Source organism: Archocentrus centrarchus, chromosome 3 (assembly GCF_007364275.1).
Source record: "Archocentrus centrarchus isolate MPI-CPG fArcCen1 chromosome 3, fArcCen1, whole genome shotgun sequence".
Classification (NCBI taxonomy): domain Eukaryota; kingdom Metazoa; phylum Chordata; class Actinopteri; order Cichliformes; family Cichlidae; genus Archocentrus; species Archocentrus centrarchus.
Window position 1 is genome coordinate 18,023,274 of NC_044348.1, and position 27,712 is coordinate 18,050,985.

Below are 27,712 nucleotides of genomic sequence, written 5' to 3' on the forward strand. Positions count from 1 at the left end.
ACATGCCTGAACACCTCACCCAAGAGGTGCCCAGGAGGTATCCGAGTCAGATGCCCGAGCCACCTCAACTGGCTCCTCTCGATGTGCAGGAGCAGCGGCTCTACTCTGAGCCCCTCCCGAATGGCCGCACTCCTCACCGCTATCTTTAAGGGAGAGGCCAGCCATTTCTGCCGCTTGTATTTGCACACTTCACAGTTGTGACGCTTTACCTTAACATTTAGCTTACAATATTCCAGTACAGTACTTTGTGGTGTTACAGTCCACTATCTCATTTTACATTCTTAACATCCTGTATAATGACAATAAAGGCATTCTATTCTATTCCGTTTTTTTTCTTTTTCTGCCCTTCTTACAAAGTAGTATTTTTAGTTAACCAAACCTCTTCTAATGTTTAGTATTTGTTGGACTGCAACACTGTTTTCCTAAACCAGTCGAGCAACATATTACGCATTCATTAAGTCTGTTGCAACAGACAAGCAACTTGAGTCCGCAATAACACCGACCACGTGTTTCCTTATGAACAGTTAAAGTTTTCAGCACTGCAGTTATGCTTCTCTAATCTCCTGCTTATGCTGCATATCTAAAAAACATGTAACACTCATTAAAAGGTTTGTTTTTTCTCGTGTCTCCGTCCTCTTAATTGCTATGGTTGCTCTGCTTTGTCACCCTTCCTTGTTTATGTTTTGTTTTTATGTTTTTTTCTACCTCAGCCGCACGGGGATTTTCACTCCACCCTCGCTGAACTTGTTTGGCCACCGCGTTGCCTCATGGGAAATGTAGTTCTGGTTGATGGAAGAAGCCGTTCCGTCATGTGTCCAACTACACGTTTTAAAAACTACATTTCCCTCGTACTAGCATGTTGCGCAGCGTTAACGGATCAACTGGCTCGGGTATATCCTGCAATAACTGTGGAGCTTCCTGCAAACAGCTGGCCCGTCGCTGGAAACAAAACACTGGTGAGTTTAGACGTTTATGTCACACTCGAGGCTGCCGTAACGTTAAACGGCTGTTAAAAACAACGGGCACTGCCGAGACGGCTGAAATTATACGTTCCGACGATGTTTACAGAGCCGACGTTAATAACAAGCCTCTGAAGTTAGTTCAGTGGCAGCGAAACAGCCGCTAAATGTGGTTATTTAATGTCCGCAGACGAAGCTGATGTCCTGTGTAGTTAGTGGCTGCAGGTTTGTCCGCTGATCTGTCCGTTAGACACAAACCGCGGGTGTTTTCAGCGAGAGGCCGTGCGCTTGGCTGTGGCATCATCTGTTGCCGGCCTCTCACCGCCAGATGGCGCTGTTTCCTTTGTTTATCAGCTCGTGCCCAGCCTTTTTTTGGTGGCGGTGGTGGTGGTGAGGCATCAGCTGGGGTTAAAGCAGATCAGCAGGATAACATGTACCCGGATTGGGGGGGGGGGGGGGGGGATCACACAGTTTGGGACTGCCTGAAGGGAAGGTTTGTTACAGTATTGTGCAGATTAGGGCTGTCAAACATGCAGCCGCAGGCTAGAACAGGCCACAACAAGGCTGTTTTGTGTGTGTGTGTGTATGTGTTGCTTTTTTTTCTTAAGTGATTATATCTTTGATTATATTGTAAACACCCTGTAGCAGCAGGATTTATGAAGGGGTTATAAATAAAATCGAGAAATCAGCTGTTTACTTGTACCTACATTATCAGTCCAGTCCTTGTAAAATATCTTTATAGAAATGTGATATATTCTTAGAATTTCTGCTGCCTTCTCAGCTACATCTCTCTTGAAGAAGACTTTTTATTTATTTTTTTAATATTAATGACACTTTTTACCTGAATAAATAAAGGATATACGATAGTCACTTTGCCTAAAACTGATTGCAGCTTCAACTTTGTGACAGGAATGTTGTTTCTGGCTCAAAATGACTTGATATCAACCATGAGAGATATGTTTTACAGAGTGTAAGCCAACAAGTCATTTACAGTAGTTTAAATCACTTTTTGGCTTTGCAAAATGTAAACGTTTTGGACTTTTCACTGTAATTTCTTAATAAGAAAGAGACTGAACTGTTAGTGTCTGTCATCAGTTTTACAGCCTTAAGAAAACAGAACATTTTCATTTTTTTAATTATAGGACAAAGTCAGCTTACAGCCACCTGTACTTTTTCTGTAGTTTTACAGATTTACTTCTCAGAGTGGTTCATCCCGATGAGCCGTGATGATGATTTTATTTTTCTGAAAACATCTCAGACTGTTTATCATCAGGCACATTAATTAATTCATTATTCTGAATCTTTCTCTATTGGCATTTATAATGGCTGATAATTGAAAATTAAAAATGTAAAGAAGAGGTGGGCAAAACACCCCTGAACCAGAATTATTGTAGTTTGGTATTTTGTCAATAGTTTTAATTTTTGTTTAGTTTTGACTTTTTGTTTTTAATTCACTTTAGTTTCACTTAGTTTTCAGAGTGGGTTTGAGTGGGTCATTTCAGTTTAGTTTATAGTGTTTTGAAAATATTTAGTCTTAGTTTAGGTTTGTATTAGATTCAGTGTTAGTTTTAGTCTTTTTTTTTTAAGTATTATTGCATTTCGTATGTATGTCGGAAGCAATATTTAGGAAACAGTTGCAGTCAAATCTCAAAATGTTTTGAAAGCAGTTGACTCACAGTCTTGTAGACATCCAGAGTCTCAATAAACACGTCCATCAAGGGCTCATCAGGCAAGTTGGGATTATAAAGTTTACCAAGTTAACGAATACTAAAACATATTGAAACATATTATGAACTTGACGTTGCATAGTTTGTCTATCACAGCAGAGTCCATAAATAAAAATAAAAAATCCATAAATAAGTAAATAAATACCTATGTAAAACAAATGTTAGAGAATTCTGTTAATGTATTTAAAATATATCTAGGCTGATATGTGTGAATGTTGGATTTTTAAATCAGCAAGTATTGTGTCAGTCTTAAAAATCTTATATTGGTCTGGCTCTAAATGAAGGCTAAAACAGGTTATTTTAGCCTGTTGCTACAGGGTTGCTAGGCAACACAAGGACGTCTGATATAGGTAAGAACCCTCAGGGGTCTCAGATGTACCTGTGTGCCAAGCTTGGCAGCTCAACTCCTCATTGTGTAGGAGGAGTGTGCAGTCAGAGAAATTAAGCACACAGATATTCATGTGTTACAGTAAGATGAGGTCCACAAACTAAAATGAGTTGGACCCCCCCCAGGTGTAAATTTGTGGCATATAGGTCTTCATTATCTTTTCACTACAGCATATTGTCTTGGGCATAAATGGAGCTCAGCAGGGGCCCCACTGCAGCCACAGTCTGTTCCTGACTTACGTTGAATGTAAAGTGACACCGCAGGTCAGCTGAGTGCCGTGTGACGGATGGATTAAGTTATATTAGTTGCTGTGGGGGGTGGTTATATCTAACTTGGTGGTAAAATGGTGAGAAAGATATCCCTGCTCTATAAACAGGATGTGCCATGATTCAGAAAATTTTAGTTGCATGCGATTCCACTCTTACCTGCGCATCTAACTTCACTTTTCACTCTGTACAACAGGCTGAGCAGCAGGGATAGTCTGAGTCAGTTGGCCATAATAATAATAAAAAAAAAAAAAAAGTAAATGAAAAAGTCAAAATGTGTTTAACGCCATGTTTACTGCAACTGTCTGTGTCACTGCCTGCACTGTTACACTGTTATGTGTATTTATTGTGGTGTTCCTGTGAAACAAAGATGGTGAGACCTTTGCTGTAGCAGGCTGTGGGTGGTGGTGCTGAATGGTTTAATTGATGGCTGCATCCTCAGTGCTGCTCACATTTGAATGTGACTGAATGTGACTTCATAAAGTGTTTTGCTCAGCAGCTCAGGTTTCAGTTTATGGACAGGACAGGAAAGGTGGTGCAGCATAACTGAAGAACTTGCATCGAAGTGAAATACTGGAGGATTTATTTACTCTATTTGAGACTTATGCTTCATTTTAGAGGAATGCGTGTCTGCGTAATAATATAATAAGACTCCCAGGAGCCATTTTCCACCAGTGCTTGCTCCAGTTTTTTTAATCTAATATTTTTTGAGTGCTGTTTCTCTACTTGTGTAAAGCTTTTAAAGACTTTTAAGTTTGTTGTAAATTTGAAAATGGTGCTCCGTTCCCTCTGTGCACACATTCGAGTTCAGGTGTTGTTCTTCTCTCTTCCAGACGCCTGTGTGCTGCTGACAGCTGACTGAAATGTCAGAGACCTCCAGTGATGCAGAGTCCTCCTGTGGCTGGACCATTATCAGCAATGAGGTATAAATCGTTTCCTCTGTTTATCCTGCTGTTTTCATTTGCCCTCTTACGGTTTTTAGCATTTACCATCAGGTCTGGATGGTTCATTAAATACAAAATGTCAATGAACTGTTGAACACGTTGAACAGTTATGTTACATTATAAACTTTACTATACTGTATTTATGTGTTGGTCTTTTTTCCAATTAACAAAGAAAATTTTAAATATTTTTCTTCAGATTGCACTGATGAACTTTAGCTTCTTGCAAACTTTTGTTTATTCAAAAGGAGAATTTCTTTCTTTATGATTTACAGCTGGTTGTTCACAGCTCTAAATCACCACTAAATGCATCCCTTTCTGAATAGTTAATTGTCATTTATTTAGAAAATATTAAGCTCATCCACCATTTCCAGCTCTAATGTTTGTGTTCCGTTCACAGGGTTCAGATATTGAGACTTTGGGATCGGAGTACGGAGCTGAGCTGGTAGAGCGCCCTCTGGTGGAAGAATCAGTGGTGCAGGATGTTCAGGCTTCAGCATCTGCTGGTAAAGATCCTTCTGGTTTTTGTTTTTTTTGTCTAAATGTAACTTTGGTTAATGGTGCCAGTTTGACATTATAAAAATTATAAGCCAGTAAAGAGAAAGTCATTTTAGTCATTTTTGCTACTTTATAAAACTAATTGAAGCAAATTTTCTTTGTTTTTCTGTAGTGTCAGTTATTTCTAGCTGTGTGTTAAGTTTTCCTTCCCAGTTTTTACCAGGCATGCAAACTCTGGCTTAACATGGGTACCACTTTTTGATATATTTTCCTCTTTGTGTGAGTGAAGCAAATAAATAATTCTAATAATCTGAGATACTGGATTTTTTATTTTCATGAGCTGTGAGCCATAATTATCAAAAATAAAACAAAAAAAAAAAGCTTGAAATATTATGTATTCCCTTATTCAGAGGTTCTTTATTGTACTCGGAGCATACAGAAAGTACTGAAAGAATCAGTCAACATGTGGCTCACTCAGTCAACTTTAAATCAAAACTCTGAACACCTGAAAAACATCATAACCTGCTCCAGAACAGGGTACGTGTTCAGCATAAGTCACCATAGTGATTTAGCCAGGTAAAAAGAGAGACACTTCCGTGACACTGAAAGCTTTTGGCTCAAATGATCATGCTAACCCATTACACCCCTCTGACCATGACTGTTAAAATGACACATTTGTGCTGCATAATTTCTCATATTTTCAGCTGTGTGTGCTGAAGAGAGGACAGACCATTCACTGGATAACACTCTGGGAGAACAAACTTTAGCTGAGACACTGAACGCCCCGGAGGTGAGAGGACCTGAAAACGACCTGCGCATAATTAATCCAGAGCCTCTTTCCTGCTTCTCACTTTATAACTTGTCTTCCTTCATCGTATTGTCTGTAGGATGGAGGCGAAGCCGCAGGGAAAGAGCCCGTGCTATCTTCCAGCGATCTCTCCGACATCGTGACTCTGCCAGACTTTAAGGAGGACGAGCATGAAGAGGAGGTGGCCACCAGTGAAGATCTTTACCTCGGGACCTCCTGCAGCAGCCAGTATACCTTCAGTGCTGCAGACACTGGTAGGACTGCACACACCGAAGATAGCTGATTTTATTTCCAGCATCTTTAAAAAACAACAACACAAACATTTCTTCCATTCCTGTTTGCCAAAGCAGGTTTGTTTTTGAGTCACTGGAAACTTCCACAGACTCTGATGAACTTAAGCTGCCGTCTGAGAAGCCAGCTCACTGGAGGCCGCTCTTTTCCAGGTGGCCTGACTGAAAATGCAATGACTGATATTTTGCTAAGCTTGCTCAGCAGTGCTCGAAACTAATCCTGACGCAGCTGAATCATTGTGAGGCGATGAACTGTCAGACAGTTAAGCCTGGGTGCCTGAGTGAAATACTTAAATTTTTAATTTTCTTTGTGGAGAACTGAGATAAGAACAATAGACTGTATGTAAAACATGGAGTGGGTTTCAAAAGGAAAAACACTGTGGAAGTCACTTAAACTACATTTTTTTTTCTAAAGGCCAGCAGCTGGTGACTCATCCGGTTTCGAAAAGAGGTCTGTTTGTGTAAAGTCTATGAGAAAACAACATCTATTACCTCAGTGTTAATTCAGTAAATTATAGTGCCAGTAGTAGTCCAAAAAAAAAATTTAGGCTGTGGCTACTTTGTGATAGACAAGTGCAGTATCCCTCAGTTTCTTAGTCAGATCTGACTTGTTGTCACATTCAGTTTCAAAAGACCAGGATGGTGATGACTTATCTAATCAGTGGTACTGAAGTCTCAACTCTCTAGTTTTCTGAATGCGAGCTGGTTGATGCAGGAACAATCTCTGGACTGGCTCCAGAGAGGGAATGTTCAATTAAACAAATATTTATTAAATTTTTATTTTTTTTTATGTGTGCTGCTGATATACCAGTTTTAGTTAAAGCTATACTGGTGAACAGCTAAAATATCACCTGTGGCTTTAATAACAGTAGCCAAAAGTAGTGCTAAGGAGCAGCTGTGCACCCTTCTCACTCACAGTTTTGATCATACATTACGTTAATGTAAGACAACATGTAATAATCCACAGCTAATTTTTTCAACAGGGCAAACTCCATAGCACAATAATAAGCAGCCTTTTGTATCCACTGGTCCTGTACTAGCTGTGAGCCAAATATTTGATATAGATTAATGTTGTTATTTTTGTTTATCCTCATTTGGTTATGATGACATGAAAATGTTTTCTGCTTCATAATGCTGTTGACAAAACATTTTCATGTCATCATAACCAAATGACATGAAAATGTTTTCTGCTTCATAATACTGTTGACAAAAAATGAGCCACTGAAAACATATATATTGTAATTTACATCACTCTGATGTTAAATTCTAATAACTTTGGTTTACTCCACACAGAGACAGAAATAGTAAATGTAGCTAACAATGAAGCAAAAACATGTTCATTCAGGTAACACAACAATATCTTTAAGACTATGCTCAAACTATCCTGCAGACGTTACCCACCATAAGGAATTGTTAATTAGCATCTTCAACAACTTGCATGTAATGCAAATAAATGTTAAAGAGGACCTAACATTTCAGTAAACTGGTTCATAAACGCGCACAGGAAACTATGCAGTGGATTATTAGTGTCTCTGGATGGCGCTGCTGTGGATGGACAAGGCAGCTAGTCATATTTGAATGAAATTCAGCTCTCTGCCACAAGGTGTCACTGCCAGTGTTGCTTCCCAACAAATTGGATGCATCTCTGCTCTGACCATCTTTTATGTACAGTCTGTTTTTGCAACCAGTCTGACATGGAATGTTTTAACTTATTTTTTGACATATTCCTTGTTTATGGAAGTTTCACTCTTGGGAAAACATGCTCATTCCCTTTCCCTGAGATAATTGATAGCTCTCAGTGGTGAGAAAGCCTCATGAAGCTTTGGGGTTTGATTTCTCTTTATGCTAATAAAGGATGGAGTATTGGTTGAATTTATCTAATTTTCTGACTCTCATGAAGAAAGAGAACAAACATTGTTTTTTACCAAAATGTTGAACTTTTCCTTTAACATGTTTAAAGACCATTTCACAGATGGATCAGTGCTAATCCCAGTACTCGTCTGCATGATTAACTGCACTGATGCCTGCTTTCTGAATCCGTTTGTATGTGTGTTGCTTTTTTTTGTTGTTCTTCTATAGCACCATCTCCCTTTTATGTAAAACTTGTTTGTTTTTTTTAATATTTTAAATGTAGTTTTCCCAGTGCAGCCACCAGCAGCGACAAACTCGAGCAGCAGCGAGGACGAGGCTGAACGGAGCACCAGCACTGTCGTACGAAGACGAAGGTTGAGGAAGAGTACCACAAACACTGTGACTGACCCCGAGGAGGAGGAGGCTGTGTTGGAATCTCGCCCAAGTGATGATGATGATGAGGAGGAGCAGGAGGTTAAAGAACAGAAGAAGCAGCAGGAGGAGCAGACTGAAGTGAGACCAGTCACTGCTCCGGATGCTCAACAGAAAGGCAGAGGTGGCAGCATCATCAACACGTGCATCCTCGTCGCTCTTTTAATAGTTGCCTGCCTGGGCTTTGGTCACTTCTACGGTAAGAAGTTCCGTTTTAAAGAGATCTCTGTAAATGTTCTTGGACCTCAAATGGGTCAACCTGTGTCCCATGTACTGTAGACTGTGTTTTCACTGTAGAGCCCTGAGTTCAATTCCACTTCTGGTTATTTACTGCATGCCATCTCCCACTTCCCTTTTCCCTTCCTGCTTCTAACTGTCACTATATAATAAAGGTGCAAAGCCAAAACATACATCTTTTAAAAAAAAAATTGTACTTAGCTGTTTCTGGGCCTGAGCAGTCCTGCTGACTGTACCTGTCCATCAGTCTCCCATTTCAACATTAGAAATGTACTTTGCTGTATCAGTGCTGCAGTTCTCAGTTTCCCAGATCAAAGTAGATTTTACACTCGTCCAGCTTTTGTTCCTCATAATGGTGTTCCTGACTTTTATAAACAAGATCAGCTGCTGCAGGCTGCTGCTTTATCACACTCACCGCCGATTCCTAAAGTTGTGTGGAAATAATGTGAATAAACTTTCACTTACAGGGCCAGACAAGATTCGGAAAGCTGATATGAATGAGTTCATTTGTGGGAGCGATGTGGAAGAACAACCTTTTACAGACCAGGTCAGTGACAGCACAGGACCCAGCACGAGGCGTAACAAGATTATTTTTGGCAGAACAACAATCATGAACTTTTCTGTGCCTTTTGTAACTTCTTTCATGGATAATTTACCCCTTTATTTGCTTTTATTCTTAAATGCTCATTTAATCATTTAACCAGATGTTTGCTATGTAGCGTGTATACATTTGATTTACTATAGTGCAGTAAAAACAAACTCCATCACAAAGTTTGAAAATCTACCAAAGAGTAAAGTTTACTAACAGACTAAAGTCTGGGGTCATTGTGCACAAAATGAGGAATATCGTAAAGTGTTAACAGGCACTCACACTCTTAAATACTAAATGTGGATATTTATGTTCCTTCTTGTACAGGGGTGTCAGATTCATTTTAGGTCATGGGCCACGTATAGCCCAATTTAACCACAAGTGGGACAGACCACTAAACTGTTGCATAAACAAAACAACCCTCCAAATTTTACCCATTTTTTTACTTAGAACCTTATACGCTCTGAAAGCGTTCACTTCATCCAGAGCTGAGATTTTTAAAAAGCTGGAACCATAAGTCCAAGTGAAAGATGATTAATTTTTCATTTTCTTGAAAAACTGAGATCTTTAATGACTTCACTGCACTTTCACACTTTGCAAAGCCAGCCAGTGGGCTGAATGGGACCCTCAGGGGCGCAGGTACTGGCCTCGGGCCACATGTTTGACGCCACTGCTCTTTTAAGATGTGAAATAAATACAGAACTAACAACCAGGGTATGGGACTTCACCTGCCATGAACCATATTCTTCAAATACAAATACCTGATATATTAAAAAAAAAAATAATGTGGAACAGAGCTGAAATGTGGGAGGAGCCACAAGCAGGACTTTTGTGAATTATAACTTGTTTTCTTTCTTTTTTAGCACCAGTGGGCCAAGTTTATCGGAGAAGAAACGGATGAGCAGCGAGTTATTTCACTGCTGGCAGAGAAGTTTGAGAGGATTAGGAACGAGAACGAGGAGCTCATTGTGAAACAGGCGCATATTCAGGTAACTGATTATGAAAATCCAGGTTGATACTGTTGTTTTAAAATAACAATAAGCTAATTCTTTATTTTTCCTTTTGTTTTAATTGTTTAAATCTTAATTTAAGAATTACTGAAGTGCTTTAAAGTCTCTTAGCTTTTTATCCCACTGCTCATCAGCATAATATTGATTGAACAGGCCACTGATGTCCGTAAATGCTACTTCTGATTGGTCGACATGAGTCAGTATCAGTCAGTACCTAGTTACAATAAAGACAGGTGGAAAATAAAGCTAAAATATTTTGTTTTACTTCTCAAATGCTGAATAATTTTAGTGAGTGTATGATTGCTTTAGATAATCACAACATATGTTACCTCGTTTTTGTTCCTTCTTTTCCCATCAAGGCCCAGAGAGACGAGTTGGAAATGTTGCTGAAACAGAAGGCCGAGGAGAACAGTAACATGGTGTCTCAGCAGCAGAAGTTAACAGCTAAAAACCAGCTGCTGAAAAGCTCCCTGCAGCGTGAAGAAAAGTCTTTGTCCACTTTACAGGAGGAGCTGAATAACCTGCGCTCTAAGGTCAGAGATCTGGAGTCGATGGGAGCTGGAGCCGACTCACTGCTGTCAGAAAACCAGAGGCTGAAAGAGCAGCTGGAGGAGGAGAAGCAGCTGATGAGAAACTTCCACGACCAGCAGGAGAACACGATAGCTGAGGCACAAATGCTGAGAAAGAAGCTCGACAAAGAGAAGAAGGTCACGGATGAGCTGAGACGGGAGCTGAGTCAGCTGAGAAGTCGCCTCCCTGGACCCGGAAAGGAATCGGGTTTAGAGGCAGAAGAGCTGCAGTCCCGCCTGATGGAGCTGGAGAAGAGGCTGAGCTTCGAGCAGCAGCGCTCTGACCTGTGGGAGCGGCTGTATGTGGAGACCAAAGAAGAAAGAGCCAAAGGAGACACAGAGCCCAAAGTGAAAAAAACAAAACCGGGCATGGCAGGAAAAATGAAGGAGACATTTGATGCTATGAAGAACTCCACCAAAGAGTTTGTGCATCACCACAAGGAACAGATTAAAAAAGCCAAAGAGGCCGTGAAGGAGAACCTGAGGAAGTTCTCCGATTCTGTCAAATCCACTTTCAGACATTTCAAGGATTCAGCCTCAACCTTCATCAATAAAGCCCGAGGGTTTTATAAACAGAGATGTAATGAGAAGAATACAAAAGAGTCGTGGCAGCACAGATTCCACAAACCTCTTCACAGACACAAACAGGACTCCAGCCATAACACACGAAAATCAGGAGACAAAGTTCACCAAGATCGGGGTCAAAACACCCACAAAGCCCACATTAAGGGATGCGCTGGGGTTTTCGACTGTGCCTACCAGGAGTCTATGAGGCTCTTCAATAAAGGCGCGGAGCCAATCAGAGCCGACGAGTTTCACAAGCTGCTGCAGAGCTACCTGCATCAGGAGGTCGACCACTTCCACCATTGGAAGGAGCTGGAGACATTCATCAGCAGCTTCTTCCGCAACGGTGTGTTCATCCATGACAAGATGCTGTTCACAGACTTTGTGAGTGGGGTTGAACACTATCTCACAGACATGCACAAGTATCACGGCCTCGATGATGATGCGTTCGGAGATCTTGATGACTATATCTACAGACACTTCTTTGGAGAAACGTACACAAAGAGCTACAGCCCAAGGTAAGCAGACGTGTTGACAGAGTGTCTCCTAAATGATCCAGAATGCTCCATTTTAATTTTCTATATCTTTTGAATAATTTATAAAACTTCTGGGGATTTCCTATGATGGTGCATTAGGGCCACTGAAAATTGGGAAAAATAAGGATTCAGAGAGAAAACTCAAAATTCAAGCCATAAATTTACAAGAAAAATAAAGTCCTGTATTTTTTTTCGTTTTTAAATGTAGCAAATGTAAAACTTGAGTCCAGGTCAAAGTTATTATAGTGAATTTCATTAAAAACAAATTAGCTGTGAAAAAAAATGTAAGTAACTGAAACAAAAAAAAACAGATCTTTGGAAAAAGTCAGCTCCTCTCAACCTTTAACCAACAGCAATTATCAATACCCAAGAGATTTATCAGTGGTGACTTTGATACCCTCACAGCCATCAGGCTGACAGAAAAATGGGGTGGAGCTTGTCAAGGTGGTTCAATAACTATACACAATGACTCGGTGACACAATTAGAAATACAGTGCAAACCTCCTTATGACTACTAAATATTGATGGTTGCTCAGTGTTTGTATTTTTTTTTTTTTTTTTTTTTGCGTTCAGCAACCGATTGCAAATTGTTGCTTGTGCGACACCCTCAACTTCGGTGCCGCCACTTTTGATCAGAGTGGGGTTGAACAGGTCACCTGGTGAGAGGCAACCTGTCTCCAAACAGTCACAGTCCAACTCGGACTGACTGTAGTCACTCTCAGATTGGTTCTAGGTACAATTAATTATTGTATGTAGAACTTAATACAATAATGTAGAATTATCAATGATTTCTAGGGTTGTACAAACCTTAATAAGGTGTTTTAATGAGCTCACTGGATCCTTATTAACCCACTCAGTAAGCTGGAGTCCAGTGGACCACCTCTAACTTGTCTCAGTAACTTCAAGCTTTCTTAGTAAATTAGTGATGTGGCAACTACTTCCATAAAGAAAGCTGCTGAAATCTGCTTACATTTTAGCATTCACATTTAATAAAACAGACTGACAGCCATCGTTTTACAGTAATGTGAAGCCACACCGTGACAATTCCCAGAAATTACTGTTGCCATGGTAACAGATGTGCAGCTCAATCAATAACCTAAAAATACTCAGAAAATACACATTTTGTCCCCAACATTAGCTTCGTTGAGTTTGGACTGGAGGCGCTCATGCATGTTTTCTTCCACATTAGCACGCCGCCTGGTTCATATGTGTATATGTAAAATTTATATTAACAGGCTCACAGTGATGTCCTTCATTTATGTTTTGTGTTTGAATCATCCAGCGGGCCATTTGAAGGGCCCGACGCAGACTCAAAGGAGGAATCGAAGGCAAAGCACGAACAGCGTAAGCAGCAGCGAGCTCGATCTCGACCCCACAGCGAACGCAAGTGGAGCCGATCAGGAAGAAACGCAGACAGACACATGGCTGATGTCAAAATAGAACTGGGCCCGATGCCCTTTGACCCCAAATACTGAAATGATTTCTGCTAGTTTAATAGGATGGCTACACATTTCAGTTGCAAAGTCTTTTTTTTTTTTATTTTAAGTTTGCACAACTTTTGAATGCTACTGAACGTCCATGAGCTCTGTGGTGTTTGGTGAAGTAATCATTATTAAGTTTGAATGGAAGATGTGGTCTATCTAGACCCGTTTGAGTTCATCTAAGATGTTAAACTGAACCATTCTTTCAATTTTGGCTTGTAATTTTTAGACCCAATGAGCACTTTTCCATGTTCAGCCACATCACCTTCATTTAAAAATAGCAGAAAATGTTCATTGAGGCAAAAAAAAAAAAAAAAAAAAAAAAAAACACATCAGGATGTTTCTGTGTTCAGTTTGATAGTTTTAATTTGCTGCTACTCTAACAGTTTTGTGTGATGTGAGAGCTCACATGCTGTTTTCTATCATTCCACCTCGAACTTAATTTAACTGGACAATTTCACTTGTGTACGTGTAATGGGAGAGGGAAAAAGAAACTGGAAAATTAGCAGTTGAGGAAATCTGATTGTAGATAAAACATTTTTTTAATTGACAAAAATGACAACATTTGAGTGTAAAATATTTATTTCTGTTTTAAAAAACAAACAAACCTTTTTTTGCCATAAAACAGAAAGTTGCCATTGTTCCAGTGTTTGTCAGTGCCTTTCATAAATAAAGATGCTTCTACCAACTCTTCCCTCAGGAAAATGAGTATGAAATATCTCTGCTGTCCTCACAAAGTTATTCCCTTCCAAAAATACAGAGATTTCCTGCAAAGAAAACAAATGAAATGTATTTAAAAACACTGCAAGCAAATGCAAGCAAAAATGTAGGTTTTCTTACCTTTTCCAAGACATCAAACATGATCAGATGGGTGGGCAGAGATGATTTGTGTGAGAGTGAAGTCCTGAGCCAGAGAAGAGGCTCCTTGTAAAAACTGTCAGCTTCATCCACGTAAGCTTCCTCTCCCAGATCTGGAGGACACTCGAGAAACCTCATCTTCATCGGGCAGTGGACGTGGCTGTGAGGAGACAGACAACATCGTAATGCGATCAATACGGAGAGGAAATGAGTGCCGACAGTGAAACACTTTTTTTGTTTTTATGTGTTATTTCTCCATGAATAAAGTCAACAGCTCTGAAGTTGCTCATGTACAAGAACAAGAGCATCAAATGACAGCTCAGCACATTTTTCTGAATCAATCTTTCATGTTATCACCCTCTATAATACCATATACAGTGCTGTGAAAAAGTATTTGCCCCCTTCCTGATTTCTTTTCTTTGCAGATTTGTCACACTTAAATGTTTCAGCTCAAACTAATTTTTAATATGAAATGCATAACCTGAGATGAGCCTTTGTGTTCTGGTGGTTTTCTCCTTGGAACTCTCCCATGGATGCCATTTTTGCCCAGTCTCTCTCTCATTGTTGAATCATGAATTCTGCCCTTAACTGAGACAAGTGAGGCCCTGTGTTTGGATAGCTTTTTTCCCTTAATAAGTGAAATCATTTAAAAACTGCATTTTGTATTTACTCGGCTTATCTTTGTCTAATATTAAAATTTGTTTGGTGATCGGAAACATCCAAGTGTGACAAATGTTCAAAAAAACTAAGAAATCAGAAAGGGGCAAATACTTTTTCACAGCAACTGTCTGGAAGCATCTGGCAGATAATATTATGTTCCCAATAGTTGAGAAAAATGTAAAATACATTTTTATTACTGGTGTTTTGAAATACTTGAGTGAAGAAATATTTTATTAGACCATTTGCAGAAATTCGCTAACAGCTGATTATAGCAAATATTTTTGCTGTCCTTCATATTGAATGTACCAAAGGGTTTGGGGGGGTGGGGGGGCTGTACCTGTAGAACGGTGTCGAGTGGCAGGGCATGAGGAAGAGGACGTCCAGCTGTGGACGGGTGGTGGAGATGTTGCCAACGTCACAGAGTGTCTGCAGGTGGCTCATGACGTCCAGGGTCCCTCGCTGGTGAATCAGACCGGTGTACAGAGCAGGAACCAGGTTGGCCACTAACAAGATGGCCGCTGCAGGTCGACGCCATGATTTCAAATGAGCCAAAGATATCCCTGTGGCAAGAAAAATGTTTATTATATAAACACATCTGAATGTGTTTACATACAGTTTTGGGGGAAAAAAAAAAAAATAGGGGGCTTACCACAGAAGACCATACAGAAAGGCAGCACTGGATAGATGAATCTGAACTCCTTGTGTGGAAGCAAACTGGAAGGAAGAAATGAAACAGGTCAGATTGTCTCCCACCAGGAAGCACACAGGAAGCTTACCTGGTGGGATTCCTGATTCCTCTAAACAAATTTTTGATAATCAGTTAGAGCCCTTAGTTTATTTCTCATTGACTGTTGTTTATATACGTCAACCATAACATTAAAACAGAGCCTGCACGATACACCAGGTGATATTGGCTATTTGGTAATATATCTGTATTTGTAACAGTCGTCAAATAAAAATTTGACAAGAGCACTGCCTAGCGGGACGTAATGTGCCTGTCACATTGTCTTAAGCCTGTTCATTGTCACCCAGTTACTGAGTGGACACTGTTTTTCTATTTTAAGTAATAGTGACCTTTGACGCTGCACTACGCAAATTGCAACAATTTGCATATTGACCTTCCAAATCACCTAAATCCAAAATCCACTCAGGCATACAATGAAAGAAACTCGACCCACGGAGGGCCCACCCTGCAACCCACGGGACCAACAGGATCCAACTCCTGATGCCAACACATCTCCAGAGGACAGTTCGCCCAACATGTCAGAAATGTTTGTGGTGCATGAGGGGTTAATGCACAATATAAGGAAAATGGTTTTAATGATGTGACTTTTAATTAGCCCTTTAGAGATCAAATATTTCACACTAATCATAAAAAAATCTGAATAAAATAACTAAGAAAATGTTTGTTTTTTAAGAATAAAAATAGTGGACTCAGGGGAACTCAGAGTTTAAATGTGATCAATAAAAATAAGCTGAGTTTCACCTGTAAACCGCAATGGTCCAGACGACGGCTGCCAGCAGGATTTTGTACCTCCTGAAGGCGAGCGTGCATCCGTGAAGAAAGAGAGGAAGATGAGGGCCGATCACAACGGCGAAGCCCTGAGTGAGGTACCAGTGCCAGGGGTGAGAGCCATAGAAATCAGCCACACCGTGGAAGATGTTAAACTTGAGGAAGTTGAACTGCACCGGCGTCCACTGGAAAACAGAGAGGAGCTGTTACACCTGACTTCATGCTGAAGGACTTCGTGGATGTGTGTGACATGTTTTACCTTTTCGTAGAAAAAACAGTCGATCGCTGTTGAGATGACAACGGCTAGCGTCCTGATGATGAGAGAACAATCATACCGCAGGGACAAAAGACAGCAAAACGAACAGTCTGAGAGGAGAAGAGGCTGAAAGTACAAACCCTGTAGGAATGTAGTTATGAGTGATGAGCCTCAGTTTGTTGTCTTCCTGCCAGAAATGATACATCAGCAGAGGAAACCAGACGATCACGGCTGTCGGGCGAATAATCACAGCCAAGGCCACCAGGGCCAAGTACTTTTTACTGGAAAACAACAACATGCATGTTAATCATCCGGCAGAGACATCATCAGGCTAAATAACAATTACATTTCACCTCAGTGTGATAAATGTGATTCAACAGAAGAAACTTTGGTGCTCAGTTTTGCTTTAACACAACCTGCAAACAGTTTGGATGAAGATATTTCAAATATCTGTGATTATATTGAGGCTACAGATGAGAGCTTGGCCCAGTATAGATTATAGTTCAGGAGACCATCAACATCGAAGAAGAAAGAGGTGCAGACTGTCAGATGTATAGATATATTTAGATGTATTTGATCTGACACCCTTAATCTTGTATTTAAATCATTTTAAATTCTGTAAGCCACAAATCAGATATTTATTTTGGTCTCTGGGTGGGGACGGTTCAGAGCGATAGGGAGGTGGGGAGGAATAAGGGTGAGTGGAGCTTGTCTTGTTTTTTTTATTCAATGAATACCTGAGATTACAGTTTACTCTGCTGTGAACTGAAAAGTAGTACAACTCATTGTTGAATATGAATAATTTTTGTGAAAGCTTTTCTCCCGTTTTTAAATGTATTTTTTTTTCTTAACTTTTTCCTAATTCTGTTTTTAATGTATTTTGTGGGGTTTTCTAATTCAATTTTTAAATATATTTTTTTTCCTTAATATTTTAATCCTGTTTTTAATTGGGTTTTTTCTTTTTTCCCAATTTTTTTCTTAATATAGCTTTCAATGTATTTTTTTTCTTAATGGCGTTTTTAATGCATTTTTGTTTTTTCTTATTTTTGTCCTAATTCCATTTTTTATGTGTTTATTTCTTTTTTCTTAATATTTTCTTTATTCTGTTTTTGTGTTTTTTTCTTCTTTCCCCCCCACTTTTTTCCTAATTCTGCTTTGATTTTTTTTTCTTACTTCTAGTTTTTAAATGTGTTTTTTTTTTTTTGCCTTAATTCTGTTCAGTGTAATTATTTTTCCTATTTTTTCCCCCAATTTCTACTTAATTCTGCTTTTAACATATTTTTTCTTAATTCCATCTTTTAACATGTTTATTTCTTTATACTTATTTTTTTCTTAATTAAAAATGTGATAGTTCAAAACCATTTCTATCTAAAAGATAAAGTGACTAATGTGTTTTTAATAAAAATATAAAAACATCTGAACACAGCTAACCAGTGCATACCTGCTGTGTGTTTTGGACCTGGGCAGAGGAAAATAAAAAAGAGCCAGACAGGTGAGGGTGGCCTCTGTGCTGTTGGTCAGAGTCCTGGTGCAGCAGAACCATGTGAACCAGGAACACATGTGACAGAAGAACTGGAGAGGAAACACGGCAAAAGACAAGTGCAAATTAGGATTAACAGCATGAAAGCTGCAGAGTGCGGAACACACAGCCACAAACATGCAGCTGTTACATCTTTTTTAAATAATGTTTGAACTGCAGTGTGGCGTGAACTCAAAGGCAGTTTTCTATCATCTGAAAGTCTATCAAGGTGAAAGACAACCAAAGTTGCCTTCACTTAAATCTTTCATTAGTTTCAATAATCCAGTTTATTCAGTTCAGTCTTCAAATTAAATACAATGTTGCAAACACAGACACGTACACTGCCGTCCATCTACCTACCGTCCATCTCGCGACATCATGATTTTCCAGCATTTGAAGCAGGAAGAAGAATTTCACATCAGCAAATGCAGCCAGAAGTGACTGAAGAATCCGTGGAAGCCAAATCTGAAGACACAGACAAGTTTAGAGAAACTTTATCACGACAGGACACTGGTTATGTGCTGATCAAAAAAAGTTTGCAGAAAGAAAATAATAAAGAAACTTGCCAGGAGATGGACTGAGTCGTAGTTTATGAAGTGTAATAGCTTGTATAAGAATGCAAAGAGAAGTGGATATGAGAAACCTCTTATTCCTGCTGTCCATTCCCAGGTCAGATACCCATAAGTTATTAAGTTAAGGGTGTTGCAGCATAAAATAAGAACAAGCTGCAGGTTATAATTTAATAAACGGTGTATTTCTGGTGGGTAAGATCAACATTAAAAAAAGAATAAATCTCACTCAAAGGACACAGATGTCCATTTTTGCCAGGAAGAGGTCCTGAGACTCTCTGGAAAGGACTCAGGTTTTTCCTCAGTCCTTCGGCCACTGTGTAGCAAAACAAAAGCACTCCAACACTGACGATGATGGGTGACAAATTAAATGAAAAAAACTCTGAACTCTTAGTACAGGGAGGGGAATACAGTGGCCCTGTCATACTGTGGAGGGCATTTTGCTATAATGGCTTGTTTTGAAGTGCGTCCATAGAGGAATGGATCACAGTAAATCAATACAAAGCTGATGGGAGTGATTGCATAGTTTCTTCCAGGAAGACTACACCTCCATCAGTAAAGCCCAAAGGGTCACTGAAGGATTGAATGCTATGGCCTGTGGAGTCACCAGATTGTAACACTAATTCCAAATGAGGGAATATCTTTAGGAAGAATGGTGTTATAACCCTGTAGAAGTGTTCAGAGACTTGGAGAATCAATGACAAGGAGCACTGAAGCTATTCTGGCAGCATGTGATGGCACAAAACCACAAAAAGACACTGCCCCCCCCAAAAAAGCTTATTTTATCCTTGGCTTAAAGTTATTATTTTGTATTTTTCAATAGGTCAGAGAGTGGCCAGACTGCTTTGAGCTGATATGAAGGCAACAGTAACTCAAAAATAAAACCCAAAAAACTTATTACAACTAAAATGTGCCGAAAAGGCATCTATGACCATACAACATGTTCATCTGCTTCAGTCCTTGAATCCTTGAAGCAGATGGGGTTACAGCAGCAGACTAAATTTAACACATAAAGTAAGAAAGTTTGTATTTGGCTGCTTATTTCTTTGTTGTAACAATGCTTCTTGGCAATAAATCTTAGACTGTTGGATTTCTCCTTAAATGTTGCCACATTTGTAAGGAAAATGCATTAGTGGGTTGAGCAGCAGAGTTGAGTATGTGGGTTGAGACCATGAAAAACCCACCAGATCTTCTCTGCCAATGCCAAACAGCTTATTCTGCTATTGACTCTTATTTGATGTCATTTATTGGATTGGATGATTGAAGACTGAAGAAACAAGACATATTGGCAATTTAACAATTTATTCATTTAACAAACAGGGGCCTCAGCAGCATGTGGAAGTACCATACACAGCCACAACAGCCTGGCAACTTCTCCTTATGCTGGTCACATACTGTTATGGGATGGCATCCCATTCTTCAACCAGCATTTGTTGCTGGCATGAACAGCACGCCCAAGCCGATCCCACAAGTGTTCAATGGCATTGAGGTCAGGACTGCAGGCAGGCCATTTCATCCTTTCCAATCCCAAATTCTGAAGATATTCTCTGACAAACCCCGCTCTGTGGGAGCGAGCGGTGTTGTCTTGGAGGATTGAGTTCGGTCTCAGACTGTAGAGATATGGGATTGCCACTGGTTTCAAAATCTCATCTCGATATCTCTGCATCAAGATTGCCTCCAATGATGGCAAGCCTGACTGCCAAGCACCTGGGGTACCAGAAGCTCAAAACAAGAGTCAATAGCAGAATAAGCTGTTTGGCACTGGCAGAGAAGATCTGGCAAGTTTTTCATTGGTGCAATCTATATACTCAACTTTGCTGCTCAACCCACTAATGCATTTTTCTTACAAATGTGGCATGAAGAGCACGCCCAAGCTGATCAAATATAGCACCATTTAAGGGGAAATAAACAGGCTTTCCAGTGGTATAAGATTTATTGCTAAGAAGCACTGTCTCAAAAAAAAAAAATCAACCAAAAAGAAATTTTCTTACTTTTGTGCTACGTTTAGATATTAGTTTTGCAGGTGCACCATATGGTTTCAGCTATGTTTTGGGGGGGGTTTTTTTGTCTTGTTTTATGAAATTCAACCTAAACTAAGTGTAAGTGAGCATAGGAGCACTCATTATTTGCAGTATAAAACCATGAAATCCTGTTAAGACCAATAAAATAAGATCACATTCAGAAAATGCGCACTAACACAGAGAGAGCAGCCCTGTGGATAACTCACTGCAGCCCGGTCACACTGAGTGCCTCCCTTAAAGGATATTTGAAGACCATCCGATGGGAGACCTCCAGAGACTGCCAGTACTCATCCGGGACGAAGCTGGTCTGAACCAGGAGACAGTTAATCAGTCTGAACGCCACACAAAACACAGCCACCCTCAGCACACCTGTGGAGGTCACAAAGATCACCACATGTGAGTACAGCAGAAGCAGTGACTATCTGCTTCATTTCTCTTACTGATGAACCTCAGAGCCGTACCGCTCCTCAGAAGGCTCTCCTCTTCCTTGGAGTACAGCTGGGATTTACGTTTCCTCAGTTTCACGTCCTCCACTTTGCTCCCAAACGTCAGCCGTGAGCGCAGATTCTCCATCTTCACATAAACCTCCTGCGGGCATAGCTCACCTGTCCCCGGATATGTGGCAGGTGAGTTCACTCTCAGTCCTCAACACAATTTAAAAAACAGATACGATCAGTTATAAAGGCATAGAATTAACTCAGACTGAGCTGCAGCTCTGCCGATAGAGATGAGCGAGCTTCGAATTTAATAAACCGACATTATTAGACTGCTAGACCTTCTAAAAATCACTACAAATGTACACCAACTCCAGTTAGCGTAATAAACCGTACGGCGCTTCCGCAGTCATACCTACTTCCGGTGAAAGTTTCACTAACTTCAAAATAAAAGCTCTTTTTTTAAGGTTCTACAGACGCGTTACTGCTTCCCACAGGCTAATAATTAACCATCGAAATCACAGTTAAGACTCCAAAAGTGTTTAAACCGAACTATAACTGCAAAGCAAGAAACAAAGGGCTTTACAAAATACATGAAATATACAAGTTTTTATGCCAACAACCCAAGACAGTACAAGCCAGATTAAAGCAGGAGGTATGAGGCAGAGGTGAGGTAATTTCTTTACATTTTACTTCCAAGGAGCCAGATTTTCCTCTATTTTTTTTAAAGTGGTCTTAAGCAATAGTTCTCCAGGCGTTCTGGAGCTCTTCTAAAGTTTCTCTTTGGATATTGGCTACTTTTTCACTCATTTTCAGTCCAGTCTTTGTACCTGACCATTTTCAGAGGACAATTTCTTTGTTAAGCCACTTAACACAGACCTATGGATCATCCATCCATTTTCTTCTGCAGGCCGTTTTGCAGGGCAGCAGCCTAAGCAGAGAAACCCAGACCTCCCTCTCTATATCTTCTAACTCATCCAGGGGAGCACCAAGGCGTTGGCAGTCCAGCAGAGAGATATAACCGCTCCTGCATGTCCTGATCTGCCCCAGGACCTCCTCCTAGTAGGACATGGCCAGAACACCTCACCTAAGAGCTGCCCAGGAGGCATCCTAATAAGATACCCAAACCACCTCAACTGGCTCCTTTTGATGTGGTGGAATAGAGAATGACCTATGAATTATTCAAGCATAAAAAAGGCACCTAACTCAAGGGATGAACTAGTGGGATAAAAGACAACTTAGCAAAGGACCAATTTTAAGTTGTATCTTTAGGCATTTTGTTACTAGCAGCCTGTTGTGAAAACATACAATTTGTTCCCATTTCTTTAGTATAATCTGTGGAAAACTGCCAAAGGTAATACAGTTTGACATTCATAAAATTATATTTTTGCACCAACAATGTAAGAGCTGTGAAATGCCATATGCTTGGCATATCTCAGCAGGTTCAATGTGTTCTAAAAAAAATGGCAGTAACTGGTCAAGTGAAGGACAAAAGAAGACGTGGCAGGCTTATAAACTGTCTACGGCAGATGAACAGTATTTGAAAGTCATGTCCTTAAAAAATAAGGGAAAATGCAGCAAAGACCTGACACAGGAACTGAGAGATGCATCTGGCCCTTCAGCCGATCCATCTGCTGTTTGCTGAAGATTTATCAAAAATGGTCTCAGTGGAAGAGTGGCTGTCAAGGAGCCATTCTTAAGGAAGAGAAACAGGAAGAAAAGGCCGGGGTATGCCAAATTACACAAGAACTGAAAGCCAGTGACAACAGGTCTGATGAGTGATTATCCAAAATGTCAGAACTAAAACCATCTGTAAAACATGATAAAGGCTGTTTCATGGTTTGTGGCTGCATTTCAGCCAATAGTTTTGTAGATCTTGTAAAAAAAACTGATGGAATTTTAAATGCAGAAACGTTACATTAGATATTGGTCCACCATAGACTATCATCTGGATAGTGTCTGGTTGGCAACAGCACCAGAGGGTTTCTCCCGTCTGCGTAGACAACACGCTCCTGTAGGTGGCGCCGTGCAACTTTTTCATTTCACCGTTCAGCGTAGAAGAAGAAGAATGTCCTGTAACTGACTGTCCTACCGGTGGTTTTTCTGTTTTTATTTCCTCGAGTTTTCGTCTTTGTGTGTGCTCCGCAGTTACAAATACATCGTTCAAACAGCTTCCTCGGTGAGTCATTAAATTAGCAGAGAATCGCTTCTAAAAGAGTTAAAAAATCACGTTTGATTATTATTATTTTTTCAGCTAAAAGGTGAAGAAACAGTGAAGCACGCAATGGGCTTCGTATAATATCCGATACGGAGTTTTCAAAATAATATTTTTTCTTCCCCCCCAGGAAACTGTTCTGCGCAATGGTTAGAATGACCATAAAACACAATATAGTGACAGTCTAATTAGTCTATCGAGTACTGTGATTCATTGATTGAAGTATCTATATGATATCTTTGTGACATCTTTTGATATCTGTATATAGTGTTTTGATGTGTGTATATGTACATGTGTGTATTGACATTGATATATATATTTTATGTATATAGTGCTTATGTATATGTGTATAGTTTTTTCTATTCTATTTTATTTTATTTTATTCTACTCTATTTTAGTTAATTTGTTTTTTACTCATCCTTTTCATTTTTCTCTATACTGAGCTGCTGTAATGCGCAAATTTCCCCGTCGTGGGATCATTAAAGTTTTATCTTATCTTATCTTATATTACTGGAAACTACCGCTGTTAATGAAATGATTGTTATCAGTATGTTCTTTCACCTGGGAATACCAACATCAAGCTCACTAGTTAATCCAACTGTGTCACATTCATTTTAGTCAATGGGCCACATACAGCACAATGTGATCTTGTGTGGGCCAGACCAGTAGGACACTTCCATAATGGCCTGCTTTTCTTTGTATCTAAAGAAGTACAAGTAAAGGTTTACATATAATAATCCATCTATTAACAAAATAGATGATGAACAGCCTGAGATATTGTTAAAGACAGCTAACTCTTTTCTTCATATTTCTTCAAGGGTCCCTTTATTCCACAAAGCCTGAGGTGGTGGTTCAGTGATTAATTGCCTCGTCCTGCAGTCGTGGCCAAATGTTTTGAGAATGAGACGTATTGTTTTTCACAAATTTTGCTGCTTCAGTGTTTTTTAGATCTTTTTTGTCAAATGTTTCTATGGTATGCTGAAGTATAATGATTAGCATTTCATAAGTTTCAAAGGCTTTTATTGACTTCTTCCTCTCCAAACTCACTCATCCATGTCTTTATAGACCTTGCTTTGTGCATTGGTGCGCAGTCATGTTGGAAAAGGAAGGGGCCATCCCCAAACTGTTCCCTTAAAGATGGGAGCATGAAGTCGTCCAAAAATGTCTTGGTATGCTAAAGCATTAAGAGTTCCTTTCACTGGAACAAAGGGGCCAAGCCCAACTCCTGAAAAACAACCCCGTACTATCCCCCCCCCCACCAAACTTTACACATGGCACAATACAGTCAGACAAGCACCATTCTCCTGGCAACCTGGAAACCCAGACTCGACTATCGGATTGCCAGACACAGAGGTGTGATTCGTCACTCCAGAGAACATGTATCCACTGCTCTAGAGTCCAGTGGCACAGAGCTTTACACCACTGCATCTGACACTTTGCATTGAACTTAGGCTTTGATGGAACTGCTTGGCCATGGAAACCCATTCCATGAAGTTCTCTACACACTGTTCTTGAGCTAATCTGAAGGCCACATGAAGTCTGGAGATCTGTAGCAATTGACTCTGCAGAAAGTTGGCGACCTCTGCATTCTATGCACCTCAACATCCACTGGCCCCACTTGGTAATTTTATGTGGCCTACCACGTTGTTGCTGACTTGTCGTTCCCAGTCGCTTTCACTTTGTTATAATACCACTAACAGTTGACTGTGGAATATTTAGTAGTGAGGAAATTTCACGACGGGGTTTGTTGCACTGGTGGCATCCTATAACAGCACCACGCTGGAATCCCCTGAGCCCCATTCTTTCACAAATGTTTGTACCAGCAGTCTTCATGCTTAGGTGCTTGATTTTATACACCTGTGGCCATGGGTGTGATTGAGCACCTGAATTCAACGATTTGGATTAGTGAGTGAATACTTTTGGCAATATAGTGTACAATATATAAATCGGGACACCTACGTGTACTCGTGTGGACTTTATCTATGTCGATATGTTAACTCACACAATTGGCATTTTTGCCAGCTTTTCTTCCTGCCCTCAAATAGGCTGCATTTTATTAATACAGTAGCTCCTTTCCAGTTTTACTGACCAAAATGTTTAAAGCAGGCGCACACACACACACACACACACACACACACACACACACACACACACACACACACACACACACACACACACACACACACACACACACACACACACACACACACACACACTCACAGTGTTTTTAGTGTAAGTGAATCCAGATAACAGAAAGATACCCTGGGTGTGTTGAACTCACTTCATAGTACCAGGCCCTGGCCAGCTGATATAATGTGGACCCCTATGGTAACTTAGACTCAAGACTGTCCTGTATTGTGATATTACCAATGACTTGGAACAGAAGCTTGATACTTTTAACCTTTTCTTTCATTAGGGTGGAGGTGTTTACCTTTTTAATTTTTTTTTTTTTGAGATTTTCCCTCTTCTTCTAGGGTTTTTACATTTCTCCTCTAACAAATACTTCCTGCTGGATTTAATAGAATTGCACACATTTGTCAACACTGCGTCACATGCACCATATATAATAGCATTTACCCTACCCTCAGTGTTTTATTCTGTTTAAGTTTTGCCCTGTTCTGTGTGCCTGTTAGGAAAAAAAAAAAAAAAGTAACATTGCTACAAGCTGTGCAATGCAATTTTGTACGAACATGTAATATTTGGCAAAGCATACGGAAACTAATCATAATTTAAAGTGTCTTTTCAACCCTTTGTTGTTCTTTCAGGATCACTGTTGGGAATCCTAATAAACAAAAGTCATGTTTCGAAGAAGACTGTCTTTCGGACAGTTAGCCTTTGCCACAGTGCTCGGAGTTGCTGGTGGAATTTACATCTACAGTCCTTATTTCGAGTCAGCACCAAAGACATCAGGACAGCAGATCCAGGAAGAGCCAAAGAAGCAGAATGAAAGGGACTGAAAGAGTTCATCACTATTAGGAACACTTCACACATGGAAGCCAGATTGAACAGCAAGAGGCTGCTGGGCTGTCACAGCTGGACTGGAGGCCAAACAATAGATGAGATGATCGTGGATGAAATCACGTTGATCTCTGCTGTTTGTGATCATAAATGTACAGAATAAAACATGTAATAATCTGATGTTCTCATTTCTGTTTCAGAATGACTTATAAGAAAGCCTTTCATGTTTATTACTTAGCGGTTTCTTACAAAGAAAAGCCAGGAAGTCTGTGCCTTACACTCACTCATACTTTTGTAAAAGGTTTTTTTCATATAAGTGCTGTCACACATGGGGTTTGTGAACCCATAAAGCTTAAGTATAACTAAATATGTTATCAAGCATGACAAAGTATTGCAAAGCCCCTCTGGTTGTCCTTAGTTGTTCGTGATGAGCATTATACACAGTCACATTTACCAGTGCAGACTTCTGCAAAGAGAGAATGAGGTTTGTGGTCCACAGAAGCTTGAAAGCAGGTCACATATTGTTCTACCACATGAAATCATTCATGCCAGTTTATGGAATACATGAAGTAGCAATTTAAAAAAAAAAATTGAAAGTGGAATTATTTATTAGCGTTAATTACAGGCATTGTGTAAGCAAGAGCAAGGTTAAATGGGGACTTGTAGCAGCATTGGATGTCATGAAATCTGATAGGTCCCCATGGTGTCACCCACAAAATTATGCAACCGTGAGAGGAACAACAGGACCCACCTTTTTCTGAAAAATGACTCGCAACACCCTGAGCCACTGTTTTACAACAGAGGTCTCAAACCTGCAGCTTCAGAGTCCCATTTCCTGAGGCTTAAGTTTGTATCATTTATTGTAACTGATCAAAAACATGATTACATCCTTCAACTATAAAAAATGTGTAGCTTGCACACTTTTTTTTTTTTTAAGATTTAAAATTTTGTCAACTTAAATGTGCTTCATAGCCTACATTTATCTTCAGTTTGCATTAGCATGGACGTACACCCATAAATGGCTCTTCTGGAGTCCCTGTGGCTATGGAGGAATATACAGAATTTAACAATGGACAAATTTGCTTGATTTCATCACGGACACTGCTGGCTTACTGGTATGCTCAACCTGCAGCTAGACTTAACTCAAAATGAATCCAAAACTGGCCTCTTTGGCCTCTGTTTTTCTTTGCTGTGTGTTTTATTCTTTATCAAAGCAGGCTATGTTTCATTTGATTCATTTGTACAAGCACAGTTATAGGACTCAAAGTACCCTGCATAGCTTTTTCATGTTTCTACTAATAGTGCATTGTGTTATATTTATTATTTACACCTGTTGATAGTCTAATTCATGGACAATGAAGAAGTCACTTGGATGAATGATGATGTTGTCCTACTGAAAACGCTGCAACCAGATGAATTGAATCATCTTCATGGGAGTCTTATTACACAGGCCATGTCCCCACTAATGTGAGGCTATGAACATAATTTTTGGTTCAAAAATGGCTCAGACAGAAAAGTTTGCCAACCTCTGCCCTGTGCTGTTTTGCTGAGCCGCTTTAATGC

At 39.9% G+C, this 27,712-nt stretch overlaps 3 protein-coding genes and 1 long non-coding RNA gene across 8 annotated transcripts in view; 2 read left to right on the forward strand and 2 right to left on the reverse strand.

Moving 5' to 3' along the window:
- Positions 1-1,266, reverse strand: part of LOC115774875 (uncharacterized) — a 61,594-nt gene extending 60,328 nt beyond the window's left edge. For both annotated transcript variants that reach the window (XR_004019216.1, XR_004019217.1), the window contains exon 1: positions 706-1,266. This is a non-coding gene — a long non-coding RNA (uncharacterized LOC115774875). The remainder of the gene's footprint in view (positions 1-705) is intronic.
- Positions 791-13,474, forward strand: ccpg1 (cell cycle progression 1). Of its 3 annotated transcripts, none has more exons than XM_030722263.1 (11): positions 791-956; positions 4,174-4,263; positions 4,682-4,787; positions 5,484-5,569; positions 5,667-5,841; positions 5,935-6,030; positions 8,012-8,359; positions 8,865-8,944; positions 9,850-9,975; positions 10,356-11,647; positions 12,948-13,474. In XM_030722263.1, exons 2-11 carry the CDS (start codon positions 4,204-4,206, stop codon positions 13,138-13,140), a joined length of 2,562 nt encoding a protein of 853 aa, XP_030578123.1. In that variant the 5' UTR covers positions 791-956; positions 4,174-4,203; the 3' UTR covers positions 13,141-13,474. The 3 variants fall into 3 exon arrangements, with proteins under 3 accessions (XP_030578123.1, XP_030578134.1, XP_030578139.1); XM_030722274.1 differs by having other exon boundaries at positions 5,938-6,030; XM_030722279.1 differs by lacking the exon at positions 5,935-6,030.
- A 236-nt stretch (positions 13,475-13,710) lies between these two features.
- On the reverse strand, positions 13,711-21,413 carry pigb (phosphatidylinositol glycan anchor biosynthesis, class B). Its single transcript, XM_030722292.1, has 12 exons — positions 21,004-21,413; positions 20,788-20,911; positions 18,519-18,636; positions 18,313-18,417; positions 17,875-18,005; positions 16,574-16,714; positions 16,437-16,488; positions 16,151-16,362; positions 15,314-15,378; positions 15,002-15,224; positions 13,987-14,164; positions 13,711-13,913 (listed from the first exon to the last, which is right to left on the reverse strand). Exons 1-12 carry the CDS (start codon positions 21,113-21,115, stop codon positions 13,800-13,802), a joined length of 1,575 nt encoding a protein of 524 aa, XP_030578152.1. The 5' UTR covers positions 21,116-21,413; the 3' UTR covers positions 13,711-13,799.
- pigbos1 (PIGB opposite strand 1) lies at positions 21,127-26,323 on the forward strand. Of its 2 annotated transcripts, none has more exons than XM_030722325.1 (2): positions 21,127-21,168; positions 25,957-26,323. In XM_030722325.1, the coding sequence occupies exon 2, from the start codon at positions 25,990-25,992 to the stop codon at positions 26,146-26,148; it is 159 nt and encodes a 52-aa protein (XP_030578185.1). In that variant the 5' UTR covers positions 21,127-21,168; positions 25,957-25,989; the 3' UTR covers positions 26,149-26,323. The 2 variants fall into 2 exon arrangements, with proteins under 2 accessions (XP_030578185.1, XP_030578178.1); XM_030722318.1 differs by lacking the exon at positions 21,127-21,168 and adding an exon at positions 23,010-23,155.
- Positions 26,324-27,712: the final 1,389 nt, after the last annotated feature.